Consider the following 21,944-nt stretch of genomic DNA (forward strand, 5'->3'; position numbering starts at 1 on the left):
TTTCTCTGAGTTCTTAAAAAGATCAGGAATAACTGTGGCCAGTTCATCTGAGGGGCTTGGGATTGGGCAAGGAGGGAGGAGCTACACCTCTATACAAGAAGACTGAACAGCGGCAGTTGAGTGCGTTTGATCTGCTGTCTGAAGTGCTGGTTGCTATCTTCGCTGCCAGGTGCCCTTCCACCAAGTCCGTTTATGTCTGGCGCTGGGACAAACCTGTGGCCTGGTGTAGTATCTGCAAATTTGACCCTTTACAAGCCAGGCTGTCGGATGTCTTTCTGTTTGTTTTGTATTTGGCTGAGCAATGTCTTGTAGTGGGAAATAATATAGGTTATTTGCTGACTCTTTTGGCCTTTCTACAGTTGCCATACCAACCATCCATGTTTCAATTTCATATTATAGTGAGGTTTATAAAAGTTTTGACACATTTCTTATGGATACTTCTAACCACAGATTCCACACCCTGTGAACATACTAGCTGCCAGACTGAATTGGGAGGTTTTTCTTAGCAACTCCCTTGCTGGCTGGTAGGTGACGTCCCACCCCGGCAGTGATGTTCGCACCTTTCTTTCTGTGCCTTCCAACATAGATCCAGACCTCGCTCTGTCAATTCTGTCACTTGACAGAAGACTTTCAACATAATTTTCCAGGGTGCAAGAGACATATCTTCTCCCTCCCGCCCTCACCCCCCAAATGACAGGTTTAATTCTGGCAAGGACTGCCACATACAAATGTTGAAGATGGATCCTCATGAGGTCTGTCCCTGGTTTCAGACTCCTTCCATGACTTCAAATGTGACTGTGCTCGGATTAGTCTAAAGCCAATCCGGGCTCACAAGGCCAAATTTAACGTTACTGAGCATTGCAGGAAAGTTCGTAGGTCCCGGTCGAAGTTGAGGAAGCAAACTCTTTCTCGTTCCCGAGGCTGTTCCCAAGAGAGGTCACCATCCCACTCCAAATCCTCAGGTAAGTTAAAGTAAAAATGTAAGAAGTCGAAAGGGAACTCCCCCTCTTCTTGCCACTCTCATCAAGAGAAGTTGCATGGACTTCAGGGTACCTCTCATTCTCAATCCACCCCCACCCCAACAGAACCAATTCTACAGCTAATCCTGATTTAGCTAAGGAGGCTATGTTGTACATCTTTGGTACCTTTCCCAATCCCCATGGTACTCATCTGAGCCCCTCGGATCAATGGAGGCCTCCATTCGGGTTACCAGAGGCAGATCCGTCTTCAGCGCTGACTGTTTCTCTTGACCCTCATTCATGTGTCCACCGTGGCTTCGGGACCGATGCCTGCTCCGACTCTTCATTTGGTGCAAAGACCTGCCCTAGGGCTGTATGCGTCAACACCACTGATGCTGGAGGAAGATCCCATAGTCCTATCAGACTCGGAAGCAAATCCACCTCAACCTTGGTCGAAGTTGTGGCCATCTTGGCCCCAACCCCAATCAAATTGAAGGAATGCTTCCATTTCCAAAATGCTTTTCATACCTGGAGCCACATGACGATGATGACCCAATTTTGACCTGCCGAACTAGGTTGGAGCCCCAGTGTTGGCTCAACATCCTGTAGTTTGGGGCAAATCACTTAGGGGGTCGGTATGACCCCGGCGGTCGGCATTAATGTGGCGGTAGTATCACCAACAGGCTGGTGGTACTTACTGCCACATTATGAAATTGGCGGGTTGGCTGGAGCCAACCTGCCAATGTACCAGTCCGACCACCATGGCAGCAGCAGCCGCCGGGCTGGAGATAACGATCTCCAGCCCGGCGGCCGCCATTGTGCCGCCTACGGGATTATGACTCCGCCTACCACCATGGTCGCCACAAAAACCATGTAGGTAGGCCCTATCAGTGACAGGGAATTCCTTCCCTGTCACTGATAGGTGTCCACCCTTACCACTCCCAACACCCCCCCCACCCTCCCTACATCCACGCCCCCCTTCACAGACACGCACACACACATTCACACATACATACACGCATGCATTCATCTATTCACACATACATCCTCACACACTTCAAAACATACACGCAGACACGCATTCTGAATTCCATACATTCACGCACTCACACTTCAATAGACACGCACTCACACGTCAATACAGTCACACACTCACACTTCAATACAATCTTGCACGCAATCAACACTAAACACACACCCGCATTCACGCACGCACACACTCACACATACATGCATGCACACACCCACACACAACACCCCCCACCCCTCTCCCCTGTCGGAGGCCCGACTTACTTGGATCCAGGGGGTCCTCCGACAGGAGACGGGATGGGCGCTGCTACTGCCAGCAGCGCCTACCTGCAGAACACCGGCAGGCCGTATTATTTGTCATAATACGGTTGGCGGCGGTCTACTGGCGTGGCGCTGCTGGTGGTAGCAGCACACCTTACTGCCAACCGTCAGTATGCCCACAGCTGGATTTCCGCCCTTCTTGTGGCGGAAATCCGTCTGTGGTTATAATATGGCGGACGGCTGGTAGCTGCGGTGACGGTCTTTTGGTGGCCGTCACCGTGGAAGTAGGGGGTTTTTACCGCCGATGACAAAATGAGGGCCTTACTCTTTCCATGCCCTCCAAAAAATACATGAATCTGATGTGTTTAATGTAACTAGTGCACCTGTAAAGCACTTCAATGCCCATGGGCTGAGTTCCCGCACCATCTGCAAAAAAAAAAAATAATATATATAAATCACCTCCTCTAACCCAGGCAAGCGTCCAATAAAACCCACCCCAAGCAGCGTACCAAAACCATGCTGAAACTGTCAAGAGAAAATGACACATTGATTTTTAAAACAGCTGGCAGATATGGTTTTAGGGTGTATGTTACACTTTTTACTTTTTCAAAAGGGTACAGGTAAGACAGGGTTTATAGTTCAAATTACTGTTTTTGTATAGACCAGGGAACACTGATACTCATGATCAACATGAAAAAAATATTAGTAATGACCTCATATAGGGTTATGGGGAAATAGCCCAAAGGGCAAAAACAGTTATCTCTGTAACATGCTGGTAATGTGTGAAAGCCTTGTTACTATTTCACAGAATGAACGTACACTGTTTGCAAAGAATCAAGCTAATTGGTAAAATGGCTAATATCAAGCAATTTTATTAAACAGACTACTGTACTACACTTTAGAGAGTGTCTGGATGGAATAAGCTGCAGGTTGCAGGGGTCTGTGTCTGTCCCCTGCTCCTTTTTCAGAATATATCTGCAGTGTCTAGCAAGGAGAGATAAAGAATACACGGAGAGATGACCCAGAGGGGGGGGGAGAGTGGTGAAGCACTTATGGAGCCATATCATTGCTAGTGCTGAATAATATTTGGTACTCCATGAACTGAATATGTCAAATATACTTACTATTACTCTCTCCATACCCGCTTAGATCTAGGCAGTCTATACTTTCCCTCTGCAGGTTTTGTGGTCATAGATCCTCAACTGTTTCCGGCTTTACTCTTGCTGACTAAGGCCCTAATTATGACTTTTGCGGTCTATTCCGTAGACCGCTGAAGTCACCGTCTCCATATGACCGCCATATTATGATCGCTGGCTGCTCTCAGCAGCCATACTGGAGGTCAGCGGACTAGTGGAGCTTGCTCCACTGCCACCGCCACGTCACCACAACACCGCCAGCCTTATTACAACATTGTAAACGGCGTGGCAGTGTTCTTTGGTGGGGCGCTGGTGGCGGAGCAAGCGCCATGGCTCCGTTCCCTTCTGGATTATAACTGCGACCACCTGGTAAGGTGATCGTCCGACGGGGGGGTGTTGAGTGTTGTGTGCGTGAATGGGCGGGTGTCGGAATGGAAGGGGGGGGCGTTGTGTGTGTTTGTGTGCGTGTATGCAAGTGTCTGTGTGCTTGTGTAAATGCCTGTATGTGTGGTGGTGGGGTGGTGTCGTGGCCGTGTGTGTATGTGTGTGTGAATGAGTGAGCATGGATGTGTGCGTGTATGTAAGTGTGGTGTGTGCATGCGTGGATCGGGGTCAGTACAGGGATCGGGCGAGAGAGGGCGTCGCTGCTTGGGTGGGAGGCTACTGATGGGGTCGAGGTGGGCCTCCTACATGGAGGGGGGGTTGAGGAGTCCTGTTGTGACAACAGGAATTAGTATTCCAGTCACCAGTATCCTTTCTGCCAGGGATTTTGTGGCAGGGCTGCTGCCACGGAGTCCTTGGCCGAAAGGATACTCTCAATACCGCAGGCAGTGGTAGGTGGGCTGCAGGGTCCAAGGTGGTCAACCTTCGGCCAGGCGGTCCCACCGCCCTGGTGGTACAGGAGGTGAAATGGCTGCGATGCAGCAGTTCACTGCCGCGGTCATAATTTGGCGGTCCTGCACCGCCACGCTGTCTGCGGTCTGACCGCAACATCAGGCGTGGCGGGGCAGGACCGCCAAGGTCATAGTGACCACCTAAATGTTCACCTGTGCCTGTCTGAGCTCCTTCCAGTCTGCATTCTCCACTCAATTATTCTCACAGACACCACATGCTCTTTTCCCATGTTTTCTCTTTACTCTGCTTCAGTTGAGCATTTATGTCTTTTGTCACCGCTATTTGCCCTCTTGGCACAGTACTCCTCTGACTCAGTTGGCCTGCTGCTTCCATTAGCATTAGAATCTAATCCTGCTGCAGGTTATTGACACCTCAACATAAGAACTAGATACAAGTGACAGACATGTGGCTGACTCTGCCTACTTGCCTTTCAGACACACCACCATTCTCTCTGGCTGGCCGTGATGGAGGCTACACTGCCACAGTGGTTTCACTCCCTGACATGTTTTGCCCATACCCCCACTGATATTTCAGTGTCATAAACATGTCAGTCTCACATAGTTTTGTCTTCTCCATCTACTCTGGTGTGTCAATTGCATCATCCTATCTGCCTATCCTATTGCTGGCCTCAGTGGCATGGGAAGGTCGCCTTAGCAAGATGTTTTAATCTATGGCTAAACACAGTGATGTGCTATCTGTACATGTTCTTTGTATATGGGGAGTAGAAGTTGAAATTTATTTTTTGGGGGATGTGTGGGAGAAGGTGGCGTCTTATTTCATGTGGTGTTCATCTGTGTAGCTTTGGCCAGGAATGGGTCACCGATATTGAGGTCTATCATTTGGGGCACATCTCAATAGAAAGTCTTTTGTTGTAGTCAAGACTTACTCTTGTGTAGTTCTGGTTTGAGATGTTACCTGCTCTATGTGTGGGTGGCAAAGTGATGGTGATCATCTCACTGCTTTATTGAAGCTGGATGATCTCAACTTAATTAATGATCAGTAAGCCACCTTGAATTGAAGGTAATATTCACTCCTAGCTTTTCACTGTGCAATGATAATCTCAGACAGAATGATTGATCTGACTAAAGCTTTTTGGTGGCAGGTGGAAAATAGAGTGAAATACGGGTATCTGTGAGCTGGTGGCTAAGCCCGGGAGGAATGGCATGGACCAGTTTTGTTGGGCTCCAATCAACAGAAACCAGCCTCTTTTCTCTATAGAGAATAGGCCCACTGCCATGTGGCACCAATCTTTCACATGACTGCCACAGCCTACAAACAAAAGGAGCATTAAAGGTTCTTTAAACCTTTTTCAAGATTTTGCATTACAAAAAGGAATTATTTTGGAAAATGTTGGCATTTTATGGATAGAATGGCTTTGTTCCTTTTGCACTATTGTGGCACTCAGAGTGTCATACATAAGAATTTGAATGTCATGCGTAAGAACGTAGAGAACTTGGAAATATCACACATGAGCACATTGAAAACTTGGCAGCAAAGCAAAAGTGGTAGGTGGTAGGCGGGGGGGGGACTCCATGTACTTGCAGGAGGGGACCCCTCAGGTTTTGTTACACCATTGTATGGGGCCATGCAAGGCCACTATGCTTGACTTTGAATGGCCTCATAGATATGGAGTAAGGCAAGGTAGCACAGGTCACTGGGTTGCCTTACACTGCGCCAAGGAATTCCATGGGCGTTGCAGCAGGTTTTCCCACGCAACCCCCATGGATTTTGACACATCCCCAGATTTATGAGAGCCTGTAAACCTGGGAATGCGTCAAAACCATACGCCTCCCAGGGCAGGCGATAACGAGAAGAAATATTTGTATTTCTCCTCATTTTTCCCTCTTTCCATGTGCCCATAGAAAGAGGAAAACACCTCTGTGTATTGTTTATGTGCAGGAAGGTGCCCCTTCCTGCACAAAAGGAGACTGCCAACAACACAAGCACCCTTGTACCATGGTGCAAGGGTGCCAGCGTTGGTGATAGGCTGATGAAATGGCGCCAACACAGGGGAAAATTACAGAAATGCACTGCATTGCATAAATACGGTGCATTCCTTCCCTTTCACTTTGGCGTAGGGCAGGGCAGCAAGGTGACTTCCTGCAATGCCCTACAGCAAATCCCCGTATATTTGTCCCCCAGTCTGGCACCCAGTCAGTATTCTAAGGTGAGAAGTCTGCAGTTAAATAAAGAATCCACTAGAAAGAGCATTCCTGAAGGTAAGTAACTCGTTCATTAATGCTCCAACGCTTGCACAGCATTTGGAGCCCTGAATCACACTTATGTTATTATGATTGCCTTTAGGGTCTTCCTTGTTTAATGGCCCTCAGCCATAGTCCAGTTACTTATAGTTCTCATTTGTTCCAGTGGGGCTCTACTCTGTTCTGATGGACTTTTTCTCAATCAGTTGTTTTGTTTTTTCTAGGATCACCTCAACCGACATCAAGTATCAAATCTGGAAGTTTGGAGTTGTCTTTACAAACAATGTAAGAAGAATGTGATGTTGTCAGAGGGAAAAACAGGGTTAGGAAAAAGGAGCGTACATGAGCAGAAAGAATGAACGTGCAGACATGAACTGAAAAAAACATTTGAGTGGAAAGGAAAAACCTTGAGGGGTGGAAGAGCGACTTTTCAAACATGGAAAGAGAATATTGAGTGGGAGGAGTGTACCTTTAGGAAATGGAAATAGAGGGTATGAATAGGAAAGAGGTAATTTTAAAGATTTGTAGTGGGACATCCAGGACTAGTGAAGAAATGTTGTGTAACTCAAATACCAAGCCAAAATCAAAAAGGAGCCTTCAGTAGTAGGGGAGGAGGGATTACCAACTTTGTATAGACATCCTGTAGGAGACTGAAAAGGATACATTTAGAAGTGGCAATATGCAATATGCAGCGGTCTGAATAGAGCGCCTGCATGGGAATCTGTCAAGGGTGGAAATAGTTTATGCAAGTCTTGTCTTTAAATGTTGCATATGCCTTTGCCCCCTCCTTTCTACTGCAACTAACTACCTGATATTCGTTTTGCAGTCCTTCTTGTACCTGGTGTGGTACACGGTTATGTCCCTCTTGGGGCACTACAATAACTTCTTCTTTGCTGCCCACCTGCTTGATATTGCCATGGGAGTGAAGACACTGCGCACTATCCTTTCTTCTGTCACACATAACGGCAAACAGGTATGGATATCTGAGAGAGAAAAGGAATGGATGCTTGGCAAATGTGGAATCCTTTTTCAGAGTGGAGGCTTGGCAAAGACTAAGGTCGAAAATACATGGAGATCTGTATGTTATTCCACCAGTTCATCCTATATGTCTAGAGCTGTGAAACTAAATCTCCAGAGCCCTACACCTATGAGGTCCTGTGCCTCTGCCTTTTAGCCTTTTGTCTCCTTTTGTTTCTATATCTTTATCTCATATGCCTTTTAGAAAGGTAGTATGTTCCACTGTTTGTTTCACCTTACCTTAGTAATGTTTAACCCTGAGGCTGCTCTCTAAATGCTGAAGGCCTTATTTAGTAGGAAATGGCACAGCGCGGTGCTGCAAGAAATGTTGCTGTGCCAAGTGTGTCATTTCCAAAATGCAGGGATGTGCCTTATTTACAACAATACAGAGAACACAGCGCATCCCTGTGTTTTCCCCTGCTAAACCAGCTGCCTAGTGCCAATAAAGGCACCCTTGCGCTATAGCGCAAGGATGCCTGCATTGAGGGGGTGATTGTTTATGTGCAGGAAGGGACACCTTCCAGCACATAAACAATCATTAATGGCGTTTAGCAGAAAGCAGCACAAATAGAAAGAGCAAAAAACGAGGAGAAATAAAAGTATTTCTCCTCGTTGGGCCACTCTGCCGTGTAGATTTGGCACGGGGTACAGCGCCGCCGAAAAGCATTGCTAAAAGTGACGGTCCAGTGGTGCAACGGCCTTGTCAATAAGGTACTAAGGGCCAGATGTACGAAGCATTTTTTTTAGTCGCAAAGGGGCCGATTCGCAGAATCGGCCCATTTGCGACTAGAAAAATGCTTTTTGGGATGTACAAAGCCCAAACTGCGATTCGGTAACTTGTTACTGAATCGCAGTTTGGGTTTTGCGATTCGGTATTACGAAGGGGGGTGTCAAGGGCTTCCCTTCCTAATACCGAATCTAAATGGTATGTATGATTGTTTTGTGACTGCGAATGCAGTCTCAAAATAATCGCAGGTAGCACCAATTTCAAATTGGTGCTAACCCATTCGCAAAAGGGAAGAGGTCCCCATGTGGCCCCTTCCCCTTTGTGAATGCATGCGAAAACATTTTTTCAGAGCAGACAGTGATCCCACGGAGCACTGCCTGCTCTGAAAAAATGAAAAGAAAACTTTTCAATTTTGTTTTCTAAATGCACTCCGTTTTCCTTTAAGGAAAAAGGTCTGCATTTAAAAAAAAATACTGCTTTTTTTACAAGCAGTCACAGACATGGTGGTCTGCTGACACCAGCAGGCCACCATCCCTGTCAGTGCCGCAATTCCCAGTAGGGTTGCAAATTGCGACCTGCCTCATGAATATTCACGAGGTAGGTCATTAGCGACCCCATTGCGAATCGCATACAGTGTCATTGACACTGTTGTACATCCGGTTTTGCGAGTCGCAAATTGCGAGTCGCTAAGACTCTCGGTTTGCGAGTCGCAAAACCAGATCTTCGTACATGTGGCCCTAAGTCTGTTCTTTCATAACTCATGAACATGAACAATTGTGCTGATGAAGACAAATAATCATTATGTACACCTTTTTAATTCCACTGCCACTCCTGATGTGGGGATTGGTGTTTATGTGGGTTGTGTTCCATTCTAAGAAGAGTGCTTCCTAGTTTATTAATTTATTATATCATCAGCAAGGAAGAACAAGGAGTGAATGTTGGATCCATTGCCTGTTCGGTGATGTCTTGTTTCACAAAAAAAGCAAGTGTTGTCATGTTATTTGAACATTCTTGACGCAGCCACTGAAATCATCTTTAGAACATTCAGGGCCTAATTTACAAGAATCAGACGCATTGCCATCGATACATTAGGGGCCATATTTATACTTTTTGACGCAAAACTGCGCTAACGCAGTTTTGCGTCAAAAAAATTAGCGCCGGCTAACGCCATTCTGAAGCACCATGCGGGCGCCGTATTTAATCAATGACGTTAGCCGGCGTTAGCCGCCGGCGCTGCCTGGTGTGCGTGGAAAAAAACGACGTACACCAGGCAGCACCGGCGTAGGGGGATATGGGGCTTGGGCGTCAAAAAATGGGGCAAGTCAGGTTGAGGCAAATTTTTCGCCTCAACCCGATTTGCGCCATTTTGTTCGACTCCCAACCCCCATAGAAATGACTCCTGTCTTAGCAAAGACAGGAGTCATGCCCCCTTGCCCAATGGCCATGCCCAGGGGACTTCTGTCCCCTGGGCATGGTCATTGGGCATAGTGGCATGTAGGGGGGCACAAATCAGGCCCCCCTATGCCACAAAAAAAAAAAAAAAAATTACTTACCTGAACTTACCTTAATGTCCCTGGGATGGGTCCCTCCAGCCTTGGGTGTCCTCCTGGGGTGGGCAAGGGTGACAGGGGGTGTCCCTGGGGGCATGGGAGGGCACCTGTGGGCTCCTTCAGAGCCCACAGGTCCCTTAACGCCTGCCTTTTGCAGGCGCTAAAAAACGGCGCAAAAGCGGCCGTACATCATTTTTTTTGACCCGCCCACTCCCGGGCATGAATTTTGCCCGGGAGTGTAAATACGGCGCACATGCCTCGGAGTCAATTTTTTAGACGTGATCGCCTACCTTGCATATCATTAACGCAAAGTAGGTGTCCACGCTAAAAAATTATGCAAACTCCATGGACTTTGGCGCTAGACGCGTCTAACGGCAAATTATGAATATGGAGTTAGTTTTGCGTCGGAATTGCGTAAAAAAAAAACGACGCAATTCCGGCGCAAACGGAGTATAAATATGTCCCTAGATTTCTTGTGCTTCCCGCACATCCCTTAACAATGCTATGGATATCCTGTATTTACAATACAGCTCTCCATGGCGCCCGTTTTCAGAGATGCCTCTGAAGTTCTGACACATCTGTTGGCGCTGAACTCGCGCATTGCTGGAGTAGCGTTGTTAAACTGACGCAACTCCAGCAGTGCGAGGAGTCACTCATAGGAAATAGCCCAGTGTCAATTTTACGCCTGCTCTGAGCAGGCAGTGAAATTTTGATGCAGTGAAGTCGCAGAATGACACAGTGAAATGTAAATTTCACTGCGTCAGTTCCGCGTGGCCTACCCTGCATACATTATACCTGCCACAGGTATAATGTGATGCAGGGCTTTACAAGCTGACGTACTGTGGTCAGTGCGTCAGTTTGTAAATATAGAAGAGTGTAGTGCACTGCTAGAACCACCCTTGCGCAAAAAAAACAGTGACGCAGCAGTGGCACAAAGGGCTTGTAAATGAGACCCATAGTGTGAAATCTGCATTTCCTCAGCAGCTAGTAACTCTTGGATCCTGGGGAGGCACCTTGAGAAATTAGAAAAATTGGTTCTTGCGTCACCTGGTATCAAACTGCTCTTGAATCTCAGGCTGCTTGAAAACTTAAGGGCAGATTTATCATCATTTCACTCAGCGCAGCAAGCCACCATGCTTCACTGCGCTGCATGAAAGGGCAGGAATGGGCTGCATTTAACATGATACAGGTCATTCCTGTCCTTTCCCTGAGCCAAAGCAGACACCCTTGCATCATGGTGCAAGGGTGCCTGCATTGCAGGCAGGATTGTGATTGTGCAGGAAGGGGTACCTTTCTGCACAAAAACAATCCTCAGAGGCATTTTCCGCTTTCCAAGTGTGCTGCACAATGCAGCACACTTAGTAAGAGGTGACAACGAGGAGAAATAAAGATATTTCTACTCGTTGCACCTCCTTTGGGAAGGCATAGCATTTTTACTCATTCCCAGCTTTACCAGTGTTGATACATCTTGGAATGGGACAAAATTCATAAGTGGAATGCGTGGGAACCCCCTTCTTTCCATCCATACAACGCCTCCCTGGAGTAGAGTAATGAAATGCAGCGACTTGCGCTGTCTTGCATTACTCCAAATTTATCAAGCCACTTGGGGCCACGCAAGGCCATGACTTAGGTTTTGCTTTGCGCTTTTGCCCTTTGGGTGGCACAAGCGTGATGTAAAACTAAGATAAATATGCCTCCTAATTCCCAATGAATTTGAAACTTCTATAGTCACTAACTTTGTTTCGATCATAGGCCTCTTAGCAGTTCCCTATAGTTCTCTTGATAAGTTAACTTCCATTGGCTGCATCATGTCTGTTAGGCAGATACTGTCCTTTAGACTTGAGTCCCTTGAGAAGCTTTCAGCTCTTGAAAAACCTGTGGGCATATTTATACTCTGTTTGTGCCGAATTTGCGTCATTTTCTTTTACGCAAATTTGGCGCAAACCTAACTCCATATTTATATTTTGACGTGTTAGACCTAACGTCAAAATATTGGTGCTTGCACCATTTTTTGGATGTGTGCACCTACCTTGCAGCAATGAGATGGAATGTAGGCATTCCCATCTAAAAAACTGTGCTAGCCCCATATTTTCCCCTTCCCCGTGCTAAAATGATGCACGGGTGGGAGGAGGGGCTAAATAGTGGTGCACAGTTTGCTTTGCACCATTATTAAAAGCCTGGGTCAGACCAGGCATTAGGGGATCTGTGGACCCATTTCCATGGTTAAACACCATGGAATGGGTCCACAGGCGCCGTCCCCAAGCCCCAGGAACACCCACACTAGAAGGGCACTGGAGGATGGGGGTCCCTATCCCAAGCAACTAGGGTGAGTATTGGTAAGTATTTTTTAAATTTTATTTAAAGTGCCATCGAAGGCCCTAACTTGGGGCCCCCTGCAGGGCACAAGGTGCAATGGTCATGCCCAAGGGACACTTGTCCCCTGTGTTGGCCATTGGGGTGGTAGGCATGATTCCTGTCTTTCCTAAGACCGGAGTCATGTGTTTGGTGGTTGTATGCCAGGAAATGGCGCTAGTCTGGTTAGAGGCATTTTTTTTGCCTCTAACTGGGTTAGCGCCATTTCCTGGTGCACAACCTCCTCCTTCCCTTCCGCCACCCCAACCCAGCTAGTGTCTTTTTTTAAGATGCTAGCCCAAGTTTAGAACCGACTTGCGCCATTCAATAAATACAGCACCCGGCTGACGGTGCTATACTTAATCTGGGCCCTGGTCTCTTGAGAAGTTAGCTCAATATAGATCTGAGCTACCCATGGGGTGTAAGGTACCTGCATGTCCCTGATGTTCTTGTAAACCAAAGACTGATTTCAAGTGTCTTACATTTGTTTCCTTTTTGTTTCTCCCTTTATTGCTATATCTTTTTCAAACTCTAGCTGATGATGACTGTCGGCCTGCTCGCAGTGGTGGTGTATTTGTACACAGTGGTGGCTTTTAACTTCTTCCGCAAATTCTACAACAAGAGTGAGGATGAGGATGAGCCAGACATGAAATGTGATGATATGATGACAGTAAGTGGGTTGGCCACATAGATAATCATTTCCTTCCTACCTAGCTAATTTGTTCTTCTGAGATCATAGCAACCTCCCCCTGGTGATGTTGGCTTGGAAGACTAATGATTTCATTCCCAGCCTGTGGATCTGTCTTACAATGATCGTATTATTCCACCCTGCTGATGCACCCAATAGAGATCCTATCATCATACATTGCTGATGCCTCATAAAAATATTATTCTTACAGTGCTTACATGTACTGATAAAAGATATGTGGCTGCTACAAGATCTCTGCCTTCTACAAATTGACTATATCAATGTCCTGGCCCTGTTTATTGTCCTTTGCACACCAGCTAAAATCCAACAGACTGACCATAAACATTCCGAATGAGCTTTCAAAAACACATGTCCATCTTGTCCACATGTCAGTTTTCATGAGAGTGATTATCCTAGACCCCTGCTGACTTGTGATGTCACCCACTCCATCTTCTCCTAGAGCAGTATCCTTTCTGAAATAACATACCATAGAGTAGTGCTTGTATGCTGGGGAGATTTTGTGGCAGTATTACTAGTTTTATGGTCTAGTTTAATTTCTCAGTTTGGTTTAGGGATATGGGTAAATCTTTTTCAGATTCAGGTGTCTCAAGTATGTCTGCATGAATCTAACCTGACCCAGTCCTGCTGATATCTGCCCCTCACGTTTATCCAGATTTGTTAAACATATTATTACAGCCTCATTCTCAGCACATCTTACAGGCACTTTTATGTAGCTGTGTGATCCTGATTGTTCTTATTGGCAGCAGGATGTCTCAGTATACGCTCTCTAGTTAGTAAGTTCCTCGGCTTGTGTTCTTACCTCTTGGTTCCTCCTATAATTATGTTTACATCTTCCTGACAGTGCTATCTCTTCCACATGTACGTGGGGGTTCGTGCAGGCGGCGGCATTGGTGATGAGATAGAAGACCCAGCCGGAGACGAGTATGAACTTTATCGCGTCATTTTTGACATAACCTTCTTCTTCTTCGTCATTGTCATCCTGCTGGCTATCATCCAGGGTAAGAGTGGGGGCCTGTCTCTGTGCAACCATGTGTGTAGTAGAGTGTGGGTGTGCACACGTATGTTATTGACACCTTAATTGTCAGTATGCATGTTTTGGAAGAAAATATAAGTTGTAGTCATTGTGTGAGTGTGTGTGTGTGCAGTCCCATTACTACCTTCGAAGCCAATCTTTCCTCACTCAACACCCCACCCCGGAAAGCTTGGTGGTCCAGGCTTCCTCTTCCCATGGCACGTCCCCTGCTGCTCCCTGGGACAGGGAATCAAAGAGGCAGGATATCTTAGGCAAGAAAATGCCTTCTTCCACCAGCCTAGCGTTGTGGTTGGTGGACACCGCATGCCTCTTGGGCCACTACTCCCACACACTGTGGGACACGGTTGTCCAAGTGTGCCACATGTCCTGGAGGAGGCCTGGGCCATTCTTTCCCAAGTGGTCAAGGACAGAAGAGATGCAGCTAAGTTTACCAACAGGTGTGGTTCGGAAACAACCAACTCGCTAGGCAGAGTGGTTTCTTCGATAGTGGTGCTTCGACGTCACACCTGGCTGAGGACAATTTAGCTTTTCGGGGGATGTTGTGGCAAACGATATGGACATGCCCTTCGATGATGCTCGTGTCTTCGGAGAGAAGGCAGACTAGGCGCTGGCGCACTTTAAGGACTTGCAGGCTACGGCCAAGTCATTGGGCCTCTCAGTGACCACCCCTTTTGTGGATACAGAAGGGGTGTGCCACGTGCTAACCACCACCCTTCGCAATCTCCCCAAGCTTTGCGTGGACATGGGTGGGGTGCGTTCCAACCTCACGGGTCAGGTAGCCGGAGGTCTGCAACAACCACCAATCCCCCAGCAGCTGCAGCCTCTAAGCCGGTGGTACTTAAAGAATGGCCCGGGGGCCCTATGTGGCCCTTCTAACCTTCACATACGACCCCCAGCTGAATGTCTGCACTGGGCTGCTGTTTACTTCATAAAGCACTAAGATATTAACTGAAGGGGAAAGCGTTTAATTACATGCTAAATGATCTACAGGAAAAGAAGCAAATAAGGTGTCCTGCAAAACTTACCCTTTGGAAGACATTAATTTTTCAGTGCATCTTGCAACCAACTTGTAAAAATATGGTAAATTCACTTCAAAAGTCAAAAAGTATATTTCATTAACATGCAGAAATGTTACACCTTGGTTCACCACAATAGATAAGTGCATTCGGAATTTTATTTTAAACTGATTGTTTTAAAAAGGAATGTAGAAATATTCATGCCTCTTCACACCCTTACAACAATGCCAATAGTGAACCAAGAGTCAAGTAAGTTGCCACGTGGGAACCCTCTGGATGATCATGGTTGTTATTATACATGGACAACATTATAGTTTATTAAATCAAACTCAAGAGGTTTGTATAGCATATATCCAGAACTCATGTATTTCAAGGTGATAGTTGTCATGATGAAGAAAAGGGAGGCAAAGTGAAATTAAGTTCAAACAAATGTGTTAAGTGGAGAAGCTGGGATTGATCCTAGGTTTTCTGGTTTCACGTAGTTCAATTCAGTTTCATTTCAATTCAGTTCTATAATCAAGTTACTTCCTTTTTACACTTGCCTCTCCCAAGCTAGCAATACCAGGCAGGAAGGCTTACCCCAGGGTGCCATTGAGGGATAGCAATTCAGCTACAGAATAACCCAATACTCTTCAAGAGACTAGTGGCTTCATTCAGAGGGCAGTGTGGAAACAAACTCTCACAATAACTATGACTTACTGGCCATACCATGTATGTGATTAGCTTCCTCTACACCCATCTTAACCCCCTACAAATCCCCACTCCCACCGTGCTGGCATTAAGGTGACCCCCGGGCACACCACAGACCATAGTTTGTGGCCCCTGTGGAAATTTTTGCGAGTACCCATGCTCTAAGCCCTCCTAACCTGACCCTAAAAGATCAAGGGTGTCCAGCTGAAGAGAGAATCCGCCATCATCCCCACCACTGGCAGTCCATTACATCAGACAGGTGAATCTTACAATTCATTCGGAGGGCTACTTGTTCCTCATTAAATCCTCCCTTTCCCCTATACCTCCAACAATCGGATAATGGAGGATCATCTTTTGTTGCTCCGTGAGCAAGGGAGCCATAGAGAGAGTTCCAATATCAGAAGCAGGCAGTCGTTGCCATTTCTGCTACTTTCTGATACCCCAAAAGAACAAGGGGCTTCTGCATACCCTAGACCTCCAAACCCTCAATCTCTTCCTCAAAAAGGAGAAATTCAAGGTACTCACTTTGGCTCAGGTCTTGTCTGCTCTAGACCAAGGAGACTGGATGGTAGTTTTGGACTTGCAGGACACGTATTTCCATATTTCAATCCCGCCTGCCCACAGACGTTACCTGCAGCAGATCAAGGTAGGCCTGGACCACTTTTAGTTAACTGTGCTTCCCTTTGGCCTTACCAGTGCCCCTCGGGTGTTTACGAAGGTGATGGCGGTGGTCGAAGCACACCTGCGGAGATTAGGGGTTTCAGTCTTCCTCTATCTCGACTACTGGCTGTTGAAGGAGGGTACGCCCCAGGCTGTCATCTCCCACCTCCAGACTACGGCAGACCTCATATATTCTCTGGGATTCATTATAAAGGTGCCAACACCTGACTCCTTTTCAGATGCTTCATTTTATCTGAGCTGTTCTGGACACAGTGCAGTTTCAGGCTTATCCTTCAGAGGAGCGAGTCCAGGATATTCAGGCTATGATATATATGTTTCAGCCTCTATCCTAGATTTTGTTGAGAATGACTCTGAGGCTGCTGGGCCTCATGGCCACCTGCATCCGCCTGGTGACATATGCCAGATGTCATATGTAGGCTCTACAGTGAGACCTGAAGTTCCAGTGGGCACAGCATGAGGGGAATCTCTCCGACATAGTCTAGATCTCAGAGGGAAATGAAAAAGACCTACAGTGGTGGCTAACGAACCGCGACTGGGACAGAGGCAGACTACTCTCTCCTCGCCAAACGGATTTCACAGTAGGGACAGGTGTGTCACTCATGTGATGGGGCGGCCATCACAGAACGGTGGAAATCGGAGGTCTCCGGTGGAATCCTGACTCCACATCAACTTGCTAGGTCTCCGAGTGATCCTGCTAGCATGGAAAGCATCTATCAAAGGGAAGGTAGTGCAGGTGTTCATGGACAACAGCACCACCATGTGGTACTGCAACAAGCAAGGCGGAGTTGGGTTGTGGACCCTTTGTCAAGAGGTTCTGCACCTCTGGACGTGGCTGGAACAGCAGGGCATAACCCTGGTGGTTCAGTACCTGACAGGTTCTCCGAACACCCGGGCGGACAAACTCAGTTGTCAATGCCTAGTGGATCACAAGTGGCGTCTCCACCTGGAGGTGGCGCAAGATCTCTTTCAGCAGTTTTGCACGTTGGAATTTCCAAGACAGCTATCGCTCGGAGATGCTTTTCTTCTGAAGTGGAGCACAGGCTCCCTGTATGCCATTCCACCCAAACTACTCCTGCCCAGAGTTCTCAAGAAGATAAGAACGACCAGGCCTAGTCATCCTTGTGGCTTCGGACAGGGCACAGAGAGTCGTATCCTGAGCTTCTGAACATGAGCATTGATCCATGGATCAGGCTGCCCCTTTGGTGGGGATCTTCTGTTGCAGCAGCATGGGAGGATCCTCCACCCAAACCTGTCCACCTTCTTGCATGGAAATTGAGCGGCGACACTTGACAGCCTTTGACCTTCCTCCCAAAGTCTGTAATGTTATTCTGGCAGCCAGTTGTCCCTCCACTAAGATAGTGTATGCCTGCTGATGGCAAAAATGAATAAATTAAATTTCTGCTTCTCTCTCCGATATTCTTCCTTTCATTTTTACCCTTGCCCAGCAGGGCTTTGCTCTGGGTACTCTTAATGGCTAGCTTTCTGCTCTGTCTGCCTTTCTGCAGCTACCTGACCAACCCTCCCTAAGTCCTCTATAGTAAATAGATTTCTTAAAAAACTTGAACATATGATTCCCCCTTCACCATTTATTATGCTGCAGTGGGGCATCAATTTGGTTCCTAATGTGTGCTCATTTTGAGCCTCTTCATAATTGTCCCCTCTGGCTGCTTACCATCAAGACAGACTTTCTAGTGGCAATAGCATCTGCCCTGAGGGTGAGTGAGCTGAAGGCTTTGTCATCCAAGTCTCCATTCCTGTCTGTTTTCCCATACAGATTGGTGCTTCACTTTAGTGTCTCTTTCAGTAGTGATTCCATTTCATGTCGGACAGTCAGTCACCCTGCCCAACTTTTATGCTCCTCCACATCCCTCTAATGAGGAGGAGCGACTCTACTGTCTGGACCCAAAAAAACACTTCTCGTTCTACCTTGACTGCACAAGAGTTCCAAGTGGACGATCAATTCTTCACTGGGCATGTTGAAGCAAAGAAAGGTTAGGGTTAGGCAGTACATAAGCAAACCATTTCGCACAGGGGTATTCTCTATACAGAGATCTGCTACGCTGTGGCTAAAACTCAGCCCCCTGAGGGCTTGAGTGCCCATTCCACCAGAGTAACAGCTGCAACCTGGAGCCCCAGTCCTGGACATCTGCCCAGCAGAAACATGGGCATCCCTGCACACGTTTACCAAACACTTCTGCCTGGACAGTCCGGTCAGCAGGGACAGGCATTTTGCCTGTTTGGTCCTGCAGGACTTTCTAGTTTAGAAAATGTACCTGCATCCCACCGCCGGGATGGTATTGCGTGAGTATTCTGTTCAAAGGTCTGGTAGAGACAATATCTAGCTGCAGATTCCTTACCGACAAACCCATTCCTCCCAGTTCTGCAGACAGATTTCTACTGTTTAGCATGATCCCTTTCAAGGCCCGAGTTTGGACACACCAACATCAGTGCACTTCATGGCTCCGCGCTCCTGGCGTGGAAAGTCGTGAAAAGTAACTGAAGTCCGCGCACTGTGATGGCACCTATATAGGTGACTGTGATGTCACAGAGCCGAACAAAGCCACATACCGATGCGCATGGGTACTGCTCACCATAAATCTCCTGATTCCAATCTGACACCTGGGGGAAATTCAAAGGTAAGGATTCTGCGGTTAGATATTGTCTCTACCAGATAATTTGCTACCAAAGGTAAGTGACTTGTTCTTCTGGTACAGTGGACCCAACAGGTCCACAGTTGGATCTCATCAGTGAGGTGCAGCTTTGATCCCATGCAGTGACTTCTTCGGGTAATACCCGTTGCACTTAAGGCTTCACATTAAAATAAAAGGAGATGGATGGAATGCTTGCTAATATCATGCTGTGGCCATCTTCCAATCAAGCTACAGAACCGTTCCTCTCTCCTGCAAGGGGAGGGGTGGCTGTCATGTTCTTTGCACAACCTCGCACGTTGCTTAAATAATCCTACATACGCTCCACTTTACAATGCCTTTTTCTTTGCCTCCCTCTCTCTCATAAGACAGTCACAAACACACCCTTTATAGCTTCCAGGCAATCACAGTGGTCTCAAGAAATGATGTTTCTGTCTTTCTCAACCAGCCTCTCGAACTTGTGGAACTTCCCCCATTCATGCCAGTGTTGCCAGGAGGGTTGACATAGAAACATACAGGCCCTTGAAGTACACCACATAATAAAACAGATTTTAAGAAAGAAGGGACTCAAAAATATATCATAAAAGCCTCATGAAAATAAGTATGTGTGTGTGCTCCTTATTTAAAGCCCAGTCATATTTCTTACTACGCTTCAGACATGTCACCATCTGTCCTGTCACACATGCAAACCTAGTGACCTCCTGAACAAAATAACATTGTTATACTGCGCATCAACATGCAACACATCCACATTTGAAAGAGGTCGTCGACAAGGACATTAAATAAACAAGCATTGGCAAAGCCAGGAGGTTTCACCTCTACGAAATCTATTGCAGCATGTCTTAAAGTTTAAAAATAAAATGCTATAATTGGCCAGCACTGACCACATTAAAGTGTAGCGGTGGCCGCATCAGAGTTTTTTTTTTTTAAACTTTAAGACATGCAGCGCAGCAGAGATAGCTGCTATGTCACATGTCTAAACAAACATTGTCAAATCCAATAGGTTTTGTAGAGTCGAAACCTACTGGCTTTGTCAATGCTTATTTTGTTTGGTGCACCTAATGGTTACCCTAAAAAACAAGATGGTGGGTGCAGAGGCAGACACTTCCAGGAGTCGCTGATCTGCGTCTGTGCATTGCTGCATAGGATGCTTCTCGCAGTTACAGGTGGTGGGAGCAAGCCGAGAAGTCAGTCATTACCATACCCACCCACATCAGCACCACACCTTCTGTCAACATAGATAGTGACTTGAAGATCCCCAGCAGGTGAGGCTGGGTGTCCAGTGCAACAGTAACTAACGCACGCTTAAGTTTTGACCTATAATAGCCCCTTCCCTTCCCTGCGCGCCCCACGCACGCACACAGCGGCAGACAGAAGGCGCCTGTTGAGAAGGACGCTCCAGTGAAATGAAAGAGCATAGGCTGGTTCAGGGAAGCAGTGGGTTTGGATTGAGGAGAAACCCAGAAAGAACATAAACATGCTTAATTTGTTTGGGGGTCAGAACTTGTTTTTCTTGGTTAGTCTTTGATCAAACTAATAATGCTTATCATAGAATACTTTTAAGACATCGGACTGTGAGGTCCAGTGTGCAGCGGTGTTATCGTCGAACTATGCCCATTGTCTGCAATTATAAGCTAATAGTTTTAAGTGAACATTTAAATGCCATGCTGGAAATGAAGCGGAGGATCATATTACTTGGCCCTAGGGACACTGATATGAGCAAACACAGTTGGAACAAGCATTGGCAAATGCAAGAAAATAGTGTGACAGCCAATATAAACGGAGGGAAAGTATGTGGCAAGCACAGGAAACAAGTAAAGCAAAGGGGACGGGATGTAAGCCCCTTTTACCATTTATATTAAACCTAATAGATTTCACAAACACAGCGCAAGCGCTGTGCAAGCGAAGCCGAAAAAGGACATCACCACAGAAAAAGCAATTAAACTATAGCACTTTAGTCAGTCACTCCAAGCTCAGATGTCACATACACTCTCATTTATATTTATGGTAGCGCCTCGAGCACATTTGCAAAAGTCAATGAAAGCTTGCACACACACACACAGATTATGTAACAAAATAATGAAATACACATGGCTGAAAGGAACACACAGTAATCATATGTAACTTTGTTTGTGCTACTGTTAATTAACAAACTTGCCTCTGTCCTTTCTGTCATCCCATGCTCCCAACTTATCACTACTTGCATCACCTACTAACACATGCTCCAACTGTCTTCCTTCCTCTCGCACGCACACACCACATGGGGCTTCTGTTTTCTATCCCTCGGTCCTCTTCACAACCATACCCCGGCTCTCTCTGTTTTGTTAACTCTGATTCCTTCATCCCTTTTCCATGCTTCATTCTATTCTTTTCCGCAATTATTTCCTTCATCCTCTATAACGTTCTCAACTCTTACACTTTTTCCATTCGTTTGCTCTTTCCCATTTCACATGCTGTATGTTTTCTTTCATTTCTTCTTTACTAATCATCAATTCTCTTCCCTCTCATTTTTCCTCAATTTCTTCCTTCTCCTTCATTTCACTCTCTCACTATCCCCACTTTTTTCTCCTCTCCGTATAACAAATCCTTCTTCTTTACTTCCCTTTGTAACTCTCTCCAAATTCTATCCCAACAACCACTATTTCCTCCTCTCCCCATTCTCCGTTTCTAGGTCTGATTATCGATGCCTTTGGCGAGCTGAGAGACCAACAGGAGCAAGTGAAGGAAGATATGGAGGTAACACTGCTTCCCAAGTTCATTATAATACAAGGCAACAAAGCAACCATCCATGCTGCTTCTTAGATAGACGTAGGCCAAAACTAGACACTAGTTGTCCCTTCGTGACACTCCTAAGCTTGTCTCTGGCACTTTTCAGCTTCTTTCCCGACTCTAGTCTAACAATCTTTTGCCATTCCACGTATGTGGCTTTGTCTCTTTCCTGTCACCTTTTTTGCCCATGTAGGCAGCCTTTTTCCCCTCTCGGAACCCTGTTATAATTTTACATTCCCAGGCTTTCTTTTGCCACTCCCCTATCTCTATTG

General features: G+C 46.5%; 1 protein-coding gene across 8 annotated transcripts in view; it reads left to right on the forward strand.

Annotated features, from left to right (window-relative positions):
• Positions 1–21,944, forward strand: part of RYR1 (ryanodine receptor 1) — a 1,068,376-nt gene that overhangs the window by 1,021,548 nt on the left and 24,884 nt on the right. For all 8 annotated transcript variants that reach the window (XM_069206982.1, XM_069206985.1, XM_069206986.1 and 5 more), the window contains 5 exons: positions 6,705–6,765; positions 7,307–7,453; positions 12,662–12,796; positions 13,677–13,833; positions 21,575–21,639. In XM_069206982.1, the coding sequence (XP_069063083.1) occupies positions 6,705–6,765; positions 7,307–7,453; positions 12,662–12,796; positions 13,677–13,833; positions 21,575–21,639 (565 nt within the window). The remainder of the gene's footprint in view (positions 1–6,704; positions 6,766–7,306; positions 7,454–12,661; positions 12,797–13,676; positions 13,834–21,574; positions 21,640–21,944) is intronic.

The sequence above is a fragment of the Pleurodeles waltl genome, chromosome 9 (genome assembly GCF_031143425.1).
Source record: "Pleurodeles waltl isolate 20211129_DDA chromosome 9, aPleWal1.hap1.20221129, whole genome shotgun sequence".
In the NCBI taxonomy this organism is placed as follows: Eukaryota; Metazoa; Chordata; class Amphibia; order Caudata; family Salamandridae; genus Pleurodeles; species Pleurodeles waltl.